At 39.3% G+C, this 19,732-nt stretch overlaps 1 protein-coding gene across 2 annotated transcripts; it reads right to left on the bottom strand.

Annotated features, from left to right (window-relative positions):
• Positions 1-191: 191 nt before the first annotated feature.
• On the bottom strand, positions 192-13,630 carry rd3 (retinal degeneration 3, GUCY2D regulator). Of its 2 annotated transcripts, XM_029734140.1 has the most exons (3): positions 13,485-13,630; positions 2,105-2,431; positions 192-1,142 (listed from the first exon to the last, which is right to left on the bottom strand). In XM_029734140.1, the coding sequence occupies exons 2-3, from the start codon at positions 2,395-2,397 to the stop codon at positions 773-775; spliced, it is 663 nt and encodes a 220-aa protein (XP_029590000.1). In that variant the 5' UTR covers positions 2,398-2,431; positions 13,485-13,630; the 3' UTR covers positions 192-772. The 2 variants fall into 2 exon arrangements, with proteins under 2 accessions (XP_029590000.1, XP_029589999.1); XM_029734139.1 differs by lacking the exon at positions 13,485-13,630 and having other exon boundaries at positions 2,105-3,067.
• Between the last annotated feature and the right edge of the window lie 6,102 nt (positions 13,631-19,732).

Genomic DNA, 19,732 nt, shown 5'->3' with positions numbered 1-19,732 from the left:
AATAGCCCAGGCTCCTCAACCTTGGTTGCTGAGCAATAAAACGGTGCCTTTGTGCTTACCACTTAGCTTAGATGTGGATTTTTATGCTTTTCTCCTGAGAAATTGCCATAAGAAAGTGATTTGAAATATTTGCACAGAAATTGTATTTTGCTGATAAGTCAATAGCAATAAAGTAAGACCGACAACACAAAGAGATCAAGATGCACTGTATTCCAACGGTATAGAGTTAGAAAGAAGATTGATATAATCTACAATGTCATGGTAACCACTCTAATAGAGCAGTCAGTTTACTGTTGATTTTTCAAGTTATTAAAAGGTCTCTAAAAAGCCATGATTAGCAGCACTTCACAGTGCCAAAAAAATGCTTGAGAAAAAAACAGAACTTGTTGATTGTTTCATGTGTAAGTCTCATTGGTTAACTACAATTGAAGTACATGTAGCTCCGGAGTATTATGTTGTTATAAAGAAAGCAACACAATTTTCTTAGAAACTATCATTTACAATAAAGGTACAGCAAAGAATGTGTCTGAAAATGTCAAAACATTGTGAAATATCCTTAGCATAGCTCCCCATATCAAATTCATAAGTCAAAAGCTTTCAATAGTGGATGACCCCACACTGCTGAAGGAGAGGATGGGAGAGACGTCTCCTATTTCTCCTCATTCTTGTTCAAAGCAGACTGGGCAGGTTCCAGGGGTTTAGTGTAGGCTACCTCTCACTAGCGTCGCTCTATCCTCCACTGAACCACAACACTGTCCTGTGGATCCCCAGCTCAGACGGCCTTGGTAGCGTACAGCCCTTTGTGTCTGAAGTTGGGCATGCTCCACACCCTCTGGGACCTGTCAGCCCTTTCCTCCAGTGCCTTCTCCACGTCTTCTGACACCGTCTTCAGCTCGCACACACCCTCCCCTCCCCCTCCAGTCGAGGTCAGGCCCAAGGTGCTGCCAAAAGGGTTGATCTTGACGCGTGACTTGAAGTTCATAAGAGACATGCTCATGGCCCGTTTGTTGTTCCACTGGCGCGAGAGCCGCTGCGCCTCCTGCTCCTCCCTCATGCGGTCCAAGGCCTCGAGGACGACTGTGCGGAAAAGGGAAGACACCTCCTGCACCTCCGGCTCGTTCTCAGTCACCACCTGGCGGAACCTGGATATCAAAGAGAGAAGTCAAATCGGTCTCAGCTAGACCCATGTGTGACTGGTCGGGTGGCTGTGTTTAGGTTAGGCCCCTGAGCTAAAGCCTAGGAATTAACTCAGAGAGCCAACACAGGTCTTCATGTTACTCAGCCAGGGTTCAAACCCAGGTATCTTGCGCACCACAAGACTGTTAGCCCACCAAGCTCAAGCCTAGGCATTCATACAAGAAGCCAACGCAAGTCTTCAGGACTCATCACGTGAGTGTGGTTCCAAACCTCCCCCAATACATATGCATCAAGATAAATGGATGACTTATCTATAGATTTCAAAATAGTACAAACCAAGAGACCTTAAGCCATCCGCTGTAATCGATAGCTTTTTTTCACTTTGCCTAGTTATATTCACAGGAGAGAAACTACGTGGGCGTTTAGTTTTCTCATGGAGGGTTCAGAGAGTACATGCGTGGGAAGGAGATGAGCTCGTACTATTCGCTCAGCAGCGTTTACCATCGCCACTGTACCACCACAACGTGCTATCACTAATGCACTTGAAAAACCTTTGATCCAAACAAGCCTATTATATCAGAAGAGCTTCTCTCTGCTTTTCCACCATGCTTTTGTGACAGCATCAGTGCTCTCGAGTCCCTTGCTCGTTGGCTGGCCGCTAGCAGATAGGATATTTAATGGTGGCCCCTCTGTCTTCCCATAGAGATGGGATACTTACTCCTCTCAGATTAGGCTGATAAGTTCTTAGGCCTTCAAATAGGTCAGCCCCCACCAGTACCCTTGCTCCTGTTGATTCTCTCTCTCTCTCTCTCTCTCTCTCTCTCTCTCTCTCTCTCTCTCTCTCTCTCTCTCTCTCTCTCTCTCTCTCTCTCTCTCTCTCTCTCTCTCTCTCTCTCTCTCTCTCTCTCTCTCATACGTCAGGTTAGAGGGTTAAGTACAGAAACAACTAAGGTCAAAGGTTACTCACCTCAGTATGACAGCTCCGCAGTAGGATGGATGCACCTTGGAGCACAGGTCCTCCAGGCCCAGCTTCTCACCAGGTAACACGTCGTAGGTGTTGCGTGGCGTGTTGACCAGCCAGCTGTAGTCTACGCCAGTCTGGAGGCGCCGGTACTCGCTGTCCCTCTCACGCTGCATCCTCTCGGCCTCCTTCAGCTGCCAGTTGAGCTCCAGCATCAGGGTGTCCGTGACCACGTCAGACGGGTCCCGCCGCGGACTCCGGTAGTCCGACTCGCTGCTCCAACTGAACCACGAGGCCATCGCCACCAACGCCTTGTCCCCCTCGTGCCCCGTGCTGCATGGGAGGAACCAGACGGGAGTGTGAGGAGAGGCCATGGTGTAAATCTGTAGTACAGTGCCTCTCTAGTACAGTGCATGCAATAAAAGCAAAGTCTACTGTGTTTGCTAGGTTGTGGTATGGACTATTTGACTTATAGGGTTGGTTTTCCACAATGAGGTTTTCTCAATATTTCTTGATGAAAAAGGTCATTGTAAATGGAAGGGAATCCTACAAAGTACTCCTATTGATATTCTCCATATTGTATAAGAGAGGATCATTAGTAATCTTACGATTTCATTGGATGGATTGTGTGGATGTCTAGATAGTCTGTTTAGCCTGGGTTGCCATCACATCAATGTAACCCATGGGAGGTACAGGTAACGTGCGTACCTTGCAAGCTAATGTCTGTTTGTTGCCAACAGCTTGGAGGCTTTCTACACCTGTCTCCCCTGGACAGGCTATTATCACAGATCAAAAAAACATTCCCAAAGGAGAACAGCACAAAGAGAGAGGTGTTTCACAGTCACAATCCTGTTATTCAGGTGTCTGTCTGTACAAGCTAAAGCCTTTCATATCCAGTCCCTTCCCTCACATCCACTCTCATTGCGTCTTTGTCCTAAATGGCACCCTATTCCCTACATAGTGCACTACCCTATAGGCTCTGGTCAACAGTAGTGCTATATAGGGAATAGGGTACCATTTGGGATGCAGCCTTCTCTGCTTCATGACTCCCACTTCCTGTCAACCTCTTCCAAGGGTGTCCATTAAAACTGAAGGGGGCTGTTCTATGCATTTATAAAGCTGAAAATTACATAAGATATTGTTTGTTATACGCATAAATAATCGGAATAAACTAATTTGACCATCAGTGCATCTGTGTTGGCTTGATTTTTTAAATTGTTTTTATTATCGAAAGTGGGATTTTGATTAAAAAAATATATATATATATTTGTGTTGGTTATGTTTGTGTTGGTTTTTATTGTAAATGACATAGATGAACAATGTATGTGTTTATAAACATGGCCTTATTGGACAGACAGAGAGACAGCATGAGATTAGTCCCATCCCTGCTCTCTATACGTTCAGATCAGTGCAGCATTTTGGTAGGTAACTTTTCGACTTAAATGGTACCAAAGCTATATTGATATTTTTGGATCCCCATTAGCTTTTGCCAAAGCAGCAGCTATTCTTCCTGGAGTCCACAAAAAAACACAAAACATGACAAGTAACAAAACACTGATACACTGATAGACAAGGACAGTCACAGAAATTAAAATACAACGATATACAAACAATACAACAAATAAAACATTATAGTAAAAACAAGGATGTGTCTGTCTATGTGTGTGTGTTTTTGTGTGTCCCCTTACAGTCCCCGACGTTCCATTAAATGCTGTTAAATCTTTTTTTTAAAGGTAATTTTGCTGTTTGCTTGAGTAATTGGTGATGAAAGGAAGTTCCATGCAATCATGGCTCTGTATAATACTGTGTGTTGCCACTGGAGTCAGACAGTTTCTCTGGACCCCGAATGTTATGTTTAGCTTTGCTTTGGCTAATGGCTAAATGTTTATTGGTAGACCTATTTGGTCGTAATTTTCTCATGTTAAGAATAACATTTCACAATCTATACAATGTGTCGCAATGTTGCCATTTTTAGACTGTTGGCTTCTGGCAATAATATAATGACTTGTTCAATAGGCTAATTAAAGTTGGAAATTCAAACATTGCAGATTGTACCTGACCCTGCATGACATGAGCCGTCCTCGCACTCTCTCCCAGCTTGGGTGGAAAGTTGTTTGTAAAACCAGTCTATTAATGCCAAATAATCAGTGGCGACCCATCATTCAGTGCAGAGCCCCACCTGTTTTTAGCCACACATTATTTTGGGGGGGTTGCCTGTTTTGCATGTTATTTTGGCATTAATAAGTGTCACATATCAATTTGCAAACAATGTAAACAAAAACATTATTATAATAATTGAGTTAATAAAGCAGCATACAAACATGGTCTCTTTTTGGCTTTCTTGAGTAAGGAAGCTCCAAAAGGCAGGTGTTTCAGCTTAGCTCAGTGCTTTCTGTCGGTGGTAGGGCAGCCAGCGGAAAATACGGAGTGTAGGGGTTGGTAATGTTCTCTAGCTGCACCGTGATTGGCTCAGTGTTCTGTCACTCCTGGGGACACTACGTCCCTGTTAAATCTAAGGGTAGAGGTCGAATATTCAAGCCCCTTGGGTGCTGCCATGGCAATTAGATTAGAAGTGCCCATTCAAGAAGGCTCAAGGTCATTGGCCACAGAAAAAATTATGTCAAATCACGTTATATCTACAGTAGCTTTGATTGGACTGATCATGTCAACATCAAACTTTCAAAATCTGAGCTAGCAGTCATCATCATGAATGAAGTCCACAATCTACTGGCAAATCCTTTTTAATCCTTATCATATGAAGAGAAATAATGAAGAGAAATTATAGATAAAACGTATTGGTGCTCATCAGCCATTGGACATAAACATTACACAACAAGTTGGAAATTGCAAATTCAACAATGAGTGGTTTGGAAGGAATCAGTGGCCAACTGCAAGCATTGCAAAGCAATCACTAGCCTGCTATACAGAGGAGTGGCTGTGTGGTCCCAAATCTCGTTTTAAGGGTCTCTTTTCCAAGTTTAAATGATAAACATTCATCATTGGCCATTCTGTCAATCCAGCATGATTTCTGCCACGCTAAAAACAACTGTTAACTCAGAACTGGGAAATCTGACTTCAGTGAGTTCAATACAACATGGAACTCGGGAAAAAACGAGATCCCACTAAGTTTTGAACGGTCATCGAACTCGGAATTGTCGGGAACTCGAGCCTCTTTCTAGATCACTGACGTCATCATGATTCGACCTTGTTTTTTTACCAAGTTCCCAGTTGTCTTGAAAGCACCACAAATCGAAAGAATAACCAGACTTTGATGACAATGTTTGATGACAAAACCGCCGCGCATCTTCCTGTTCAAGAGAGCACAGCACAACAAGATGAGTCCAAAAATGTCTTGTATGCCGCTGCATAAATGATGTAATATGCCAGGGAGATATGTATACTGTAGCTAAGAAAGTAATACTAAGTGTATGTTGTGTAGTAAGCTGTTTGTAGCCCATGTGCCTCACCCTAATAATTTGGTCAATTTCTCCTCTTAATTTCGCCTACTGTTCTGACTTGGTGGTGCACATGTAGCCTATAAACTGTTTTAGAGAAATGTAATCATCGAATATTGTAAGAGCTTTCATTGTCTGCTTATATGCCCCCTTTATTTATCCTACGGTTCTGACTTGGTGTACACGAAGAACACTGTAAGAATGGCCAATGTTCTAAATTCTGTCCTGTACATTTCAAAAGCACTGAACAAATAGTTATATTGATTACATGATTTACATCCGTCCTAGCTCACTCATTAATGTCTTAATCGAAATTACAGATTGCCTCTTATCCACTTGTCGTCCCCTTATGCCATAGTTTGTACATCTCAATTGTCAGTAGAACCAAATCAAATCAAAGTTTATTCGTCACGTGCGCCGAATACAACAGGTGTAGACCTTACAGTGAAAAGCTTACTTACAGGCTCTAACCAATAGTGAAAAAAGGTGTTAGGTGAACAATAGGTAAGTAAAGAAATAAAACAACAGTAAAAAGACAGGCTATATACAGTAGCGAGGCTATAAAAGTAGCGAGGCTACATACAGACACCGCTTAGTCAGGCTGATTGAGGTAGTATGTACATGGAGATATGGTTAAAGTGACTATGCATATATGATGAACAGAGAGTAGCAGTAGCGTAAAAGAGGGGTTGGCGTGGTGGGTGGCGGGACACAATGCAGATAGCCCGATTAGCCAATGTGCAGGAGCACTGGTTGGTCGGCCCAATTGAGGTAGTATGTACATGAATGTATAGTTAAAGTGACTATGCATATATGATAAACAGAGAGTAGCAGCAGCATAAAAAGAGGGGTTGGGGGGGCACACAATGCAAATAGTCCGGGTAGCCATTTGATTACCTGTTCAGGAGTCTTATGGGTTAGGGATAAAAACTGTTGAGAAGCCTTTTTGTCCTAGACTTGGTACTCCGGTACCGCTTGCCATGCGGTAGTAGAGAGAACAGTCTATGACTGGGGTAGCTGGGGTCTTTGACAATTTTTAGGGCCTTCCTCTGACACCGCCAGGTGTAGAGGTCCTGGATGGCAGGCAGCTTAGCCCCAGAAACCACATTTGTTTAAACAATTCAACCATATCAGCTGTTCTTTTAATGGCAGTAAATGAGACTGAATGAACTGTTTCGCTGCCAGACAAGGCCCCGCTGTTAGCCAGGTATAGTGGTGGTAAGGTGTTCGGCCTGCTGTTGGGACTATGCTATTGGGACAACTTGCTTTATGTAGGCCCTAACAGTTTGTGGGAAAAGTTTGTCACCGTTATAGTACAATTCATGTATTGTTTAGTGGTTTTGCTGGCATGCATCCCCCACCCCAAAAAATTGTTTGCCGACAAAGATTTACATGGGTGAAATAAGTATAGCTAGTTATAATTGTAATGGTTTGGCAGATTATAAAAAAGAAGATCAGTCTTTACATGGCTAAAAGAAAAGGAATATAACATATACTGTTTACAGGAAACTCACTCTACATCCTTAGATGAAGTTGCGTGGAAAAGGGAATGGGGTGGTGAAATAATTTTCTGTCATGGACAAAGGAACTCAAAGGGTGTGATGATATTAATTAACAAAAATTTCGATCTGAATGTGCAAATAATCAGGAATGATTCGCAAGGAAGGTGGATCCTTTTGAATAAAAGTGAACGAAAAAGAAATTTGGCTCATTAATCTATATGGTCCAAATCAGGATGATCCACACTTCTTCGAAAACATTTATACCAATTTATTGAACTTACAGGCAACAAATTATCTAATCATTATGGTAGGAGACAATAACACAGTGTTAAGTACCTCAATGGACCGTAAAGGTACAAACTATCATCACCGTGCCCTTAAGGAAATCACAAATATTATGGACACATTAGAAATAGTGAATATTTGGAGACTAAAAAAACCCGACCTATTGAGATATACACGGAGGAGACATAATCAAGCTAGTCATCTTGACTACTTTCTTGTCTCTTTCTCTCTTGCATCAAAGTTTAAAAAAGTTTTAATAGGAGACAGAATGCGATCGGATCATCATCTAATTGGCATTCACATAACTCTAGTAGATTTTCCACGTGGACGGGGATATTGGAAATTTAATCAAAGTTTACTGGAGGACAACTTATTTTTAACTAAGACAAAATAATGTATAACTGAATTTTTCCAGTATAATATAGGTTCAGCAAATCCCCTTATTGTTTGGGATACCATTAAATGTACGTTCAGGGGTCATTCAATTCAATATTCATCAATAATAAAAAAGCTGTTTCTGGCTAAAGAAACAAAACTAACAAGTGAAATCCATTAACTAATAGTACAGGTAGATAGCAATAAAAACGATACTACAGAGATACAAAATAAGTTAGAGGAAAAACAAAAAGAACTTGAGGAACTTATTCAAGAATGGTCTAATGTAATCTATTACAAAAATAAAGCAAACTGGATGGAATATGGAGAAAAATTCACAAAATTCTTCCTGAATCTCCAATACAGGAACGCTAACAAAAATAATTTGCAGAAACGCGTTACTGAAGACGGAGTCATCTATGATTCTCCGAATTATATTTTAAAAGAGGAAGCTAATTATTTTAGGCAGATTTTCTCTTTTACATCTCATCTTCTCCCACTGAATGAAGATTACAGTAAGGAATTCTTTCCAAATAATATCAAAAATGGAAAATTAACAAATGTACAGAAAGATCAGTGCGAAGGCCAAATTACAGAGGAAGAACTTTTTGAGGCTATTAAATCCTTTCAGTCTGGAAAAACCCCAGGGCTTGATGGCATACCAGTAGAGATATATCAAGTATTTTTTTATATACCAAAAGCTCCATTGTTAGATTGTTTTAACTACACCTATAGAAATGGTAGTCTGTCAGGTACTCAGCAGGAAGGTCTGATTTCTCTATTATTAAAACAAGACCCAGATGGCAAATATAAAGACTCGGTCTATCTAAAAAAACTGGAGGCCCCTTACACTTCAATGTTGTGATGCAAAAATACTAGCAAAATGCATAGCACTCAGAATTAAAAGGGTTTTTACCAGGTATTGTTCATCCTGATCAGACAGGTTTTTTACATGGACAATACATTGGAGATAATATACGACAATTACTAGAAATAATAGAACATCATGAAACATATAAGAAGCCAGGAATGGTATTTATAGCGGATTTTGAAAAGGCATTTGATAAAGTAAGACTGGGTTTTATTTATAAATGCCTGGATTTTTTCAATTTCAGTAATTCTCTTATAAAATGGGTAAAAATAATGTATAGCAACCCCAGGTGTAAAATAGTAAATAACGGCTACTTCTCAGAGAGTTTTGAATTGTCAAGAGGAGTTAAACAAGGGTGTCCGCTGTCACCATATCTATTCGTTATGGCCATCGAAATGCTAGCTATTAAAATCAGATCCAATAACAACATTAGAGGATTAGAAATCCAAGGCTTAAAAACAAAGGTGTCCATTCATGCCGATGACTCAAGTTTTATGTTAAGTCGGCAAGCTAGATCCTTGCAATGTCTCATTAAAGATCTAGATAACTTTTCTGTACTCTCTGGACTAAAACCTAATTATGGTAAGTGTACAATATTACGTATTGATCCTTAAAAAATACAACTTTTACATTACCTTGCAGCTTACCTTTAAAATGGTCTGATGGTGAAGTAGACGTACTCGGTATTCATATCACAAAATATATAAATAAGCTCTCCACAATGAATTTCAATAGAAAACTTGTAAAAATAGCCAAGATCCTGCAACCATGGAGAGATAAATACCTGTCTATGCAAAAATTGCCCTGATTAACTCCTTAGTCATATCGCAGTTTACTCACTTACTTATGGCGCTGCCTACTCCTGATGATTCGTTTTTCAAATCATATGAGAAAAAAATATTTTGCTTTGTCTGGGACGCTAAAGCAGACAAAATAAAATGAGCCTATCTATATAATGAATATGAATTGGGTGGGTTGAGATTATTAAATATAAAAGCACTAAACCACTCTCTAAAAGCCTCACTCATTCAAAAGTTTTATTTAAACCCTAAATGGTTCTCAAGTAGATTAATAAAAAAAAGCTCATCCATTGTTTCAAAATTGCCTTTTTGCCTTTGTGCAGATTGCCATGTCTCATTTTCGATTAATTGAAAATGATACTTTTTTCAAAGTATCTGTCTTTTTCAAACAAGCATTGCAGAGCTGGTTACAATTTCAATTTCATCCCCCTGAAAAGATAGAACAAATATTACAACAAATATTATGGCTGAAATATTATGTGCTGGTTGATAAAATACCTGTATTTATGGGAAAGATGTTTGAAAAGGGTATTTTGTTCTTAAATTATATTGTAAATTGTAATGGTAGAGTTATGTCCTTCATGGAGTTATCAGAATTGTACGGGAAGGTCTGCTCAATCCAAGAGTACAACCAATTGATTACAGCATTACCCCAAAAATGGAGGAGGCGGATGGCAGCGGGAGGAGGTAGGGAAATGGTCTGTCTGCCCAATATAAAGGATCAAAACTGGCGGAGGAATAAAAATAGCATAAATAGGAAAGTATACCAGTTTCATTTGAGGACCAGAATGTTGACAACTGTGCCATAAAGATTGCAAAATAGTTGGAAAGAGAATTTTGATGTACCGATTCCATGGTATGAGTTGATATATCTATAAAACAACACAAGATTCAAGACTTCGTGCTTTTCAGCTAAAATTATTATATAGAATTCTTGCCACCAACAAAATATTTAATATTTGGGGCATAAAATCATCAAAGCTCTATAGATTTTGTTGGCAGGATACAGAATCAATAGACCATTTATTTTGGTATTGCCCTCAGGTAGCCTGTTTCTGGTCTCAGGTTCAGGAATGGCTGAAAATGCATAGCATTGATCTAAAATTGACCCTAGAAATAGTACTGTTAGGAGATCTGGAGAGACCGGGTCAGTCAATTACTAATATTCTAATACTCTTAGTAAAAGTATTTGTCATCAACACGCAATCTGTAGATTCTATTCAATTAGATAGATTGAAATTGTACGTTAAACAACGTAGCATAGTTGAAAGATATGAGTTGCGTAGAAATACGAAGTGGGTGGCCAGCAGAGATAGATGGGATGGGCTGAGGGAAGCTGAGGGTTGGTATGTGGAATTGGAGACAAGTGGGAGTGGAGTTGCTGTGTGTGTGAGAGAATGATGGTCAAAAGATAAAGGAAAAAAGGTCTAAATAAAACATAATAAAAGTACATTTGAATGACACTAAGTGGCAGTGTTTTTACAACTAATGCCGGTTTGCCTGAGGCTAATGCCATGCAGGTGTTTGTACATATGCATATACACACACTCTCATTCAAATAAACACATACAAGAACACACACATACATGTAATAGTGCCAGACATGCACACAAACATATAAAGTAGGCATTGTGGTTATGATTTCAGTTGTCCTTGATGTCATTTGTTTAAAAAAATTTTTAAATACTAATCATTTTTGCATTGTTGTTTGTATTGTTGTTTGCTGTTTTCTTCTGTCTTTTCCTTTTTTCTCTTTAGTTCATTCTCTTGGTTGTTGGTGCATTGGGGGGTTCTTGGGGGTGGAGAATGGAATTCATTGTATTTTTTTTTTTTCTTCCGGGGGAGGGGGACTGTGGGAGGGGTCTCGAATGGTTGAGGGAAGCTATTGGGGAACTGTGGGGGGATCTTGGAGGGGTTGGGTTTCACAAGATTGTGATCATGAAAAAGGAAACTATGACATATATTTTATATCAGTATCATGCACACGCACCCTCACACATAAGGATGGCTCTGTTGCGGAAAGACTGATACATGTTTGACAGTGTCTTGATGCTGTATTGTTTGTCCTTCATGTTCTAATACTTTTATGTTACCCCTTCCTTGTGTTTTTTGTAATAAATAATAAAAAATAATAAATAAATAATAATAATAAATAAATAAATAAAATAAAAAATAGATTTACATGCTAAAATCGCTACTGCAAATAATAGTCAATCCACCCTCAAAACACTAGTTTACGAGGGATTGTTTCATTATTTAGTGTACTATATATAGCTATATACTGTATTTAGTTGCTATTTAGCTGCTATTTATAAACTTTTAATACAAATTACATATCAAACAGCCTAACAAAAAAAGTAGTCAGCTTGAGGATAAATTCAGCCACTACTCAGCGGGTTTGTCTGGCTATATTCAAGATAAATTAAATCAAATTAAATCCAACCAACAAATTTTGGGCTGTTCAGTATCCAGACAATCTGTCCCCAGAGCATCCTGTACAGTTAATCTCTTTCCGTAACGTGTTGCGGCCGGCAATTAAGGAGAATGAGAGGCTCAATTAGGCTTAAGATGTCGCAGAACTGCTCTATTTGAAGCACCACTCACTTATGTTTCCCTGATGTTGCTAGTACGGCAATCAAGCTGTTTTACCATCCCTGTAACTGTCGTTTCTGCAGATAGATCGTTTTCTAAACTGAACCTCATAAAGAACTACCTAAGAAGCATTCATCTTTCAGTCTGATATGGCTTTTGAACACCTGAGTAAGCTCCACTCATTGGACTGGCGCTGTCGTAGCCTTAACCACAGCATACAGTACTGTCAAAAGTATTTATTAAATTAAAAAATTAAAAAATAGACATTGATGACCGGAGCATATGTGTCCCAAGAGCTTGAACATGATACATGACCATCCAATGTTATATCTAGGAGTTTTTCTCCCTTAACTTGCTCAATGGTCACACCCTTTATACACATCTCCAGCTAAGGTTTAGGTTTTAGAAAATATTTTGAACCAAATACAATGCTTTCAGTTTTAGATGTATTTAAGACCAGTTTATTATTAATCACCTATTATGATACTGACTGCAACTCCTTATTTATAATTTCAGTGAGGTCATATGTATATGATAATAATGTTACAATGAGTATTCATGAACGCTTAATGGAGTATTTCCATCCTGCCATCAGTGCTAATCCCAACCACTTTCCATATTGATCGAGTGTAATTGTAAGGTTAACTCATGAATATGCAAGTATTTCCTAAGCCTTGTTTATACCTGACCTTAACATGCATCCTTCGTCCTGGTCTTGACCTGATCTTGTCTGTTTACACTTTTAAGATCTGATCACAATCAGATCACAATATTTACTTTGATCATCTACACGTGTCTAAAAATGTTGGCACAATCAGAATGTGGACAAGGTCAAGACAAAGGCTGCATCTCAGAACCAGGTATAAACAGGGCTCCTGCATTGACTCCTGTTTCCTGGAATGTGTCCCACTCTCTTCTGTCCTCCTGCCCAGAATAACCCTGCTTATACCTGGTGCTAACATGTGACTTTCGTCCTGAATTTACACAGATTTGAAACTTAGACTTCATCAAAATCAGTTCACAATTAATATTTTAATTGTCTATACCTGTCTGAAAATGTGGGCACAATCAGAACGTGGATTTGATCCAGACACAAGCTGCATGTCAGCACCAGGTATAAATGGCGCTAATGTTGTACTAATTTGCTCAAACACACTACTCCTATGGATAAAACTGAACACATTGGATAACATGGAATAGAAGGGTGATTTTTCATGGGACTTTCCAGAAGTAGATAGGCTTCCCTGTTATTTAAGTTTTATGTAATTGTAGATAGATTAGATTTAAGGTTAAAGACGTTCTCATCTAGTGTATAGTGCGTCTTTCTTAGACAAGAAATATATGCATGTTACTGATTTGGATAAATTATATATTTTAAAACTATATTGTCCACTTTTAACACCATGACTATCAGAAATCTCACTTGGCACATATTGTAGTCCATACTAATACTGCACATCTCCCCTTAAACTAAAACAAAACATTGTATGAATAAACTCTGCTTACCTGAACTCTCGTCAGTCTTGGAAGCTATAGCAGGAGTGAATTTACAAGAGAGTGAATATATAATGTATATTATGACCAAAAGATTGATGAAGAGAGAGATGTTGTTGGAAGATGTGTTGCTGTCGGTCGCATGGACTCTGATAGTTCTCGTCTTGCTTGTGAAGTCTTTGAGCACACACACTCTCACTTAGTCTTATACAGTAAACCCCACCCCTTTCACACACAGTCCCCTCCTACCTGGAGCCATAGCCTGTGGTTGATTCCACACACACACACACACACACACACACACACACACACACACACACACACACACACACACACACACACACACACACACACACACACACACACACACACACAGTCCCCTCCTCCCCGGAGGCATGGCCTGTCATAGCTTGTTTCCAGAGATTGGGGGCAATGTCTCAGAGGGCAACAGCAGATCACAGCCCCAGATGAAGTGCCTTGTGAAGCCTCTTACGGACTCCCTGTTGCCATAGCGATGCTCCTAAGCCTATTTGGCCACAATAAGCTTTATCAGCTGAGAGGGAGGCAGAGAGAGATGGGGATGGAGATGGAGGGAGGGAGATAAAAGGAGGGGGGAGGAGAGAGAGTAAGATGATGAGAGAGATGGTGTATGTGGGCTAAACATGACAAGACAGCTTACTGATGGGTCGACATTGTCGCCTTTTAATAGCTTTTTAAAGGTCAGTCCAATATCAATTATTTTGTCCCATACCTAATGAGCTCAGTCGGCACAGTTTGTTCCTGCATGATCATTAAAGCAACGGTTTGTTCATATGCTGTATGTGTTCAGTATGTTACAAATAGAGAAGGAAATGAGCTTCAGTATTATATGTATGTGCATTCGTGTGCATGTGTGAGAGCGTTTACAATGAAGTCTGTGTGTGGGTGGTTTTTTTTTTGCTTGTTCGCTTGCTTGCACTGTTGGGTTAGTGTGTAGGAGTGTGGTTGTCCATGGAATAAACACTTGTGAGAATAAACACCTGCAAGCTCTTCTCCAGAGCATACTAAAAGAGATATTCTTCCTGTCTCTCTCCCTGTAGGCCCTGGTCAAAAGTAGTTCACTACATAGGGAACAGGGTGCCATTTGGGATGCAGACAGCGTCTCTCCATCTTTCCCCTTCCCGTGAGTGACGATTCCCAAATCTAGGATGTGTTGACATGGCCGTAAGGCCGTCTCTCTGCCTTGGCGAGAACTGCCGAGACTCAGCCTGGAGCTGACAGATTGGCAGGTAAGATCATGAAGATCAGGTAGCCATGTGACCAAGTGACTCACTCTCAGGTCCATGGTGGTGACGGAGTCGTCCCACAGTTTCTAGGTTTTGGGTGCTATATGTAGGAGGATGACGGAGGGACGATGTGGTGTTTACTCCAGAGATAGCCTGTTATAGATTAAAGACAATCTTTACTCTGGGGTTTAGCCCAATCCCCAAGTACACGTCACTAGCTTCCTGACCCACCCATCCTTTAAATAGTAAGGATGTGTCTGGAAAAAAAACGTAGTCATTTAAAATACAGTACACTGGGATTTGTATTAGACTTCTTTGAAATCAAGTTAGAGTTTATTTATCTGAACAGTGAAGAGTCATTTCATAACAGTAATGTTGAACAGTACTTCATTGAAACTTTCACTGATCAAAATGACAACACTGTCTGCAGACAAATCAGCTTCTGTGAGTTAAACCAGTCCATATATCAATCAAGGTTGGTTAACTTAAAATATTCATATCACAAATGCAGGTAGATTTAGGCATTGGCGGGTAAAAATGTATTTGTCACCAGCCACATTGGCGGGTGGTCACACAGAGCATTTGGTAACAGTTTTTTTTTTCAAACCAAAACCCAAATGTAGGCCTAAAATGTTTTAAATAATTTATGATTTGTATTTCTTGCAACTCTCTGAAGAAGTTACGCCAGGGAATAATGGGTTAGCTGAGAACATCGCGAAAACGATGCGCAGCTTCAGTGGGAAAGAAGTCCATGTGTTGTATTTCTGGATGGCCAGATAGCTACCAACAATGACAAGAAACTGCAACGTTGGCAATCATAAGTGGCTGGTTTCAGCTAGTTTCATCTTGTTCTTTATACCATCTGTTGTTTTGAGGTGTTTTGACTGATTTCATGTCAATGCTAATAAGGCAAAAATTCACTAGCTAAATAAACAACAACTGTAACGATGCATTTGAGAGACAACAAGTGCTCATTGTACACATTTATTTATGTTTTCAAAAAAACATTGGATACGAAATATTGATTTACACGTTGTCAACAATCTAAGCCAACCCATTCTGTTTTGCCCCATAGCTGCGCATGTGTCCGTTTCGTTGCTAATAACCAACCCATAACAGTCTCATGTCCTTAGCAAGAAGTCTGCGCTATTCACAGCTCCACCACTAGAGAGAGCTCTTGCATAACTTTCTGTAAATTCATATTCAACACGACTGCTCTGTCGTCTGTCATCTATCATCCACAAAACAAGCAAGTTTGAATCAACGTGCAGTTGAAGTTAACACCTAAGCATTTGTTTTGCTTGTTATTTATTTAAAATTTCTTTTAATTTATGACAGTTTTCTTTTTCTAGAAAAGGCACACAATAACAGAAGTAGCAAAAAAGAGACGTGTTTCCATTGTTTTAAAATTAGCCTTTTAAAATGTCTTAACGAATCAAAATTGATTTACATTCCTATGTGGGGAATTTCATGCTGTCCCTAAAATGTCAGAAGGTACGTTATCAGGAAGTAACCCAGTGAGCAGAAAGACGTCTTTTCCACGTATTTTCAGCGTCTTTTGAAACAAAAATTGTGCTCATAGGGAGGGAGGGGATGATCAGCTCATTCCCAAGACTGCAATCTGCACACCAAACCCAGTAAGCAAACGTGGTATTACCATTGCCCCCACGCTGTATTCAACAGGCACACAAAAGCAACCATCTAAGTTATGAATCTTATGAAAACTGAACAGCTCATTGTTTACAGTTAACTGCCATTGAATGTACAGTACCTGTCAAAAGTTTGGACACACCTACTCATTCAAAGGTTTTTCTTTATTTTTACTACCTCATTATTGTTATTATATTGGTCCCGTGTGGCTCTGTTGGTAGAGCATGCTGTTTGCAATGCCAGGGTTGTGGGTTCAATTCCCACGGGGGACCAGTACAGAAAATAAATGTATGAAATGTATGCATTCACTACTGTATGTTGCTCTGGATAACAGTGTCTGCTAAAATGTAAATATTGTGTTCTTTTTTAAAGAGACAAGTAAGCCACACGGGAATGGAAAATTACTGCTGAGCCCTTAGAAAACACTGGACTATTGTTTTCTCCTGCAAGTTTGTATAACTGTATATGCATGGGCTTGGTCTCATGAGTAGAAGGTGTTGACGTATAATGAATGGAATGAATGATTGATGAATAAATGTAGTACTCCGGAGTGGTAGAGTTATTTTGCAGAGGTGGCTCTTCTCTAGAACTTAGAGGACCACAATGGAAAATTATTTTATTTGTTACTTTTTTGTGTTATCCTCTATTATTTTAAATGCCTTGTATCCAATCAAATAAAAAAACATATTTTGCTGTTATCTTTTATCATAACTGGGTTCAGATTTAATATCACTGTACCTAGAACACCTACTGAAAAAAATAATTACAAGCACAATGTAAATAACTGAAGAGTTTCATTTCAAAATGCTATATATCTACAGTGCCTTCAGAAAGTATTCACACACAGACATATTTAGAAATTGATAAAAAATATAAAGCTGAAATGTCTTGAATCAACAAGTATTCAACCCCTTTGTTATGGCAAGCCTAAATAAGTTCAGGAGTAAAAATGTGCTTAACAAGTCACATAGTATGTTGCATGGAACTCACTCTGTGTGCAATAATAGTGTTGAACATTCTTTTTTAAATAACTACCTCATCTCTGTACCCCACACATACAATTATCTGTAAGGTCCCTCAGTCGAGCAGTGAACTTCAGGTTTTCCAATGCCTCGGAAAGAAGGGAACCTATTGGTAGATGGGTAAAAATAAAAAAGCAGACATTGAATATCCCTTTGAGTATGGTGAAGTTGTTAATTACTCTTTGGATGGTGTCTCAATACACCCAGTCACTACAAAGATACAGGTGTCCTTCCTAACTCAGTTGCCGGAGAGGAAGGAAACATCTCAGGGATTTCACCATGAGGCCAATGGTGACTTTAAAACAGTTACAGAGTTGATTTGCTGTGATAGGAGAAATCTGAGGATGGATCAACAACATTATAGTTACTCCACAATGCTAACCTCATTGACAGAATGAAAAGAAGGAAGCCTGTACAGAATACAAATATTCCAAAACATGCATCCTGTTTACAAGGAACTTAAGTAATACTGCAAAAAATGTGGCAAAGCAATTAACTTTTTGTCCTGAATACAAAGTGTTATGTTTGGGGCAAATACAATACAACACATTACTGAGTATTTTCAAGCATATTGGTGACTGCATCATGTTATTGGTATGCGTGTAATCATTACGTTTTTCAGGATAAAAAAGACACAGAATGGAGCTAAGCACAGGCAAAATCCTAGAGGAAAACCTGCTTCAGTGTGCTTTCCATCAGACACTGGGAGATTAATTCACCTTTCAGCAGGACAATAACCTAAAACTCAAGGACAAATCTACACTGGAGTTGCTAACCAAGAAGACAGTGAATGTTCCTGTGTAGCCGAGTTACAGTTTTGACTTAAATCTGCATGAAAATCTATGGCAAGACCTGGAAATGGTTGTCTAGCAATGATCAACAACCAATTTGATAGAGCTTGAAGAATTTTGAACGGCATAATGGGCAAATGTTGCACAATCCAGGTGTGCAAAGTTCTTATAGAGTTACCCAGTAAAACTCACAGCTGTAATTGCTGCCATTTGTGATTCTAACATGTATTTACTCTAGGCTTTGAATACTTATATCTAAATAAGATATTTCAATAAATTTGCAAAAATTTATTAAAAACATGTTTTCCCTTTGTCATTATTCGGGTATTGTGTGTAGATGGGTGAGATTTGTTGTTGGCTGTAACACTACAAAATGTGGAATTAGTCAAGCGGTATTTATTATTATTTTTTATTTTTTACCTTTATTTAACTAGGCAAGTCATTTAAGAACAAATTCTTATTTACAATGGCGGCCTACCCCGGCCAAACCCGGACGATGCTGGGCCAATTGTGCACCGCCCAATGAATACTTTCTGAAGGCACTGTATTTTCAGAAATATTGGTAAATTAGCTTTTATTGTTTAAAGATATGATGAAAGAGATACGAGTGTTTTTTCACTATCTAATCATGGTGTATGATTGTTTAGATGCTCTTATCCAGAGTGATATAGTAAGTGCATTCATCTTACGATAGATGAGACATTCACATATCACAGTCAAATATACAGGATAAGAACATTCCATTCCAGCTAAACAATGGATGGATACCGTAGCGTTTTGCAGAACAACACATTCATACACATCTAAAATTGAAACATCTGAAAACAATTATATTTTACACACATATGAAAGTACCCGTAAGCAATATTTTTTTAATGAAAAAACACAAATGAAAACATTGGTGGATATGGCGTTTTGGAAATAAACTCTTCAACTATCCACACTAGATTCATAATGAAATTACCATATCATAAGACAGCAAAATGTGTGATTTTTCCTGTTCCTGTAGCTATGCTATGGGGAAGGAAGTTCGGTGCCGATCACATGACGAGCACTGCTGTGAAAAATCTCTGGATTTGCTGACATCCTCTTTCTTAGTTGGCCTTTGCCCAATGTCCTGTTTTGATAGCTTGGGCCTTCGTCGATTATGCACAAGACAGCATCATCTGACAAAACCGCAGCAGCCCACAGCTTCTCACACCAGCAGTGGCGGACTTACCATTAGGCAGAAGAGGCAACTATCTCAGGCACCACATCATCAAGGGGCCTCATGAGCTGGGCATTCATTTTTTATATATATAAATAAAATAAAAACTCAGCTTGAGGCCCCTTGATGTGGTGCCTGAGATAGTTTCCTCTTCTGCCTAATAGTAAGTCCGCCACTGCTGGTGTGAGAAGCTGTGGGCTGCTGCGGTTTTGTCAGATGATGCTGGGATGAAAGAGACAGGAAAAAAGGGCTGAGTGCAAAGAGACCGAATGGACTGACGCAGCTCTGATGCCTGTGTGTGTGTGTGTGTGTGTGTGTGTGTGTG

This window comes from Salmo trutta, chromosome 35, assembly GCF_901001165.1.
Source record: "Salmo trutta chromosome 35, fSalTru1.1, whole genome shotgun sequence".
Taxonomy (NCBI): Eukaryota; Metazoa; Chordata; class Actinopteri; order Salmoniformes; family Salmonidae; genus Salmo; species Salmo trutta.
The sequence above is the reverse complement of the archived record's forward strand: the minus strand, read 5'-3'. Positions and strand labels throughout refer to the sequence as shown.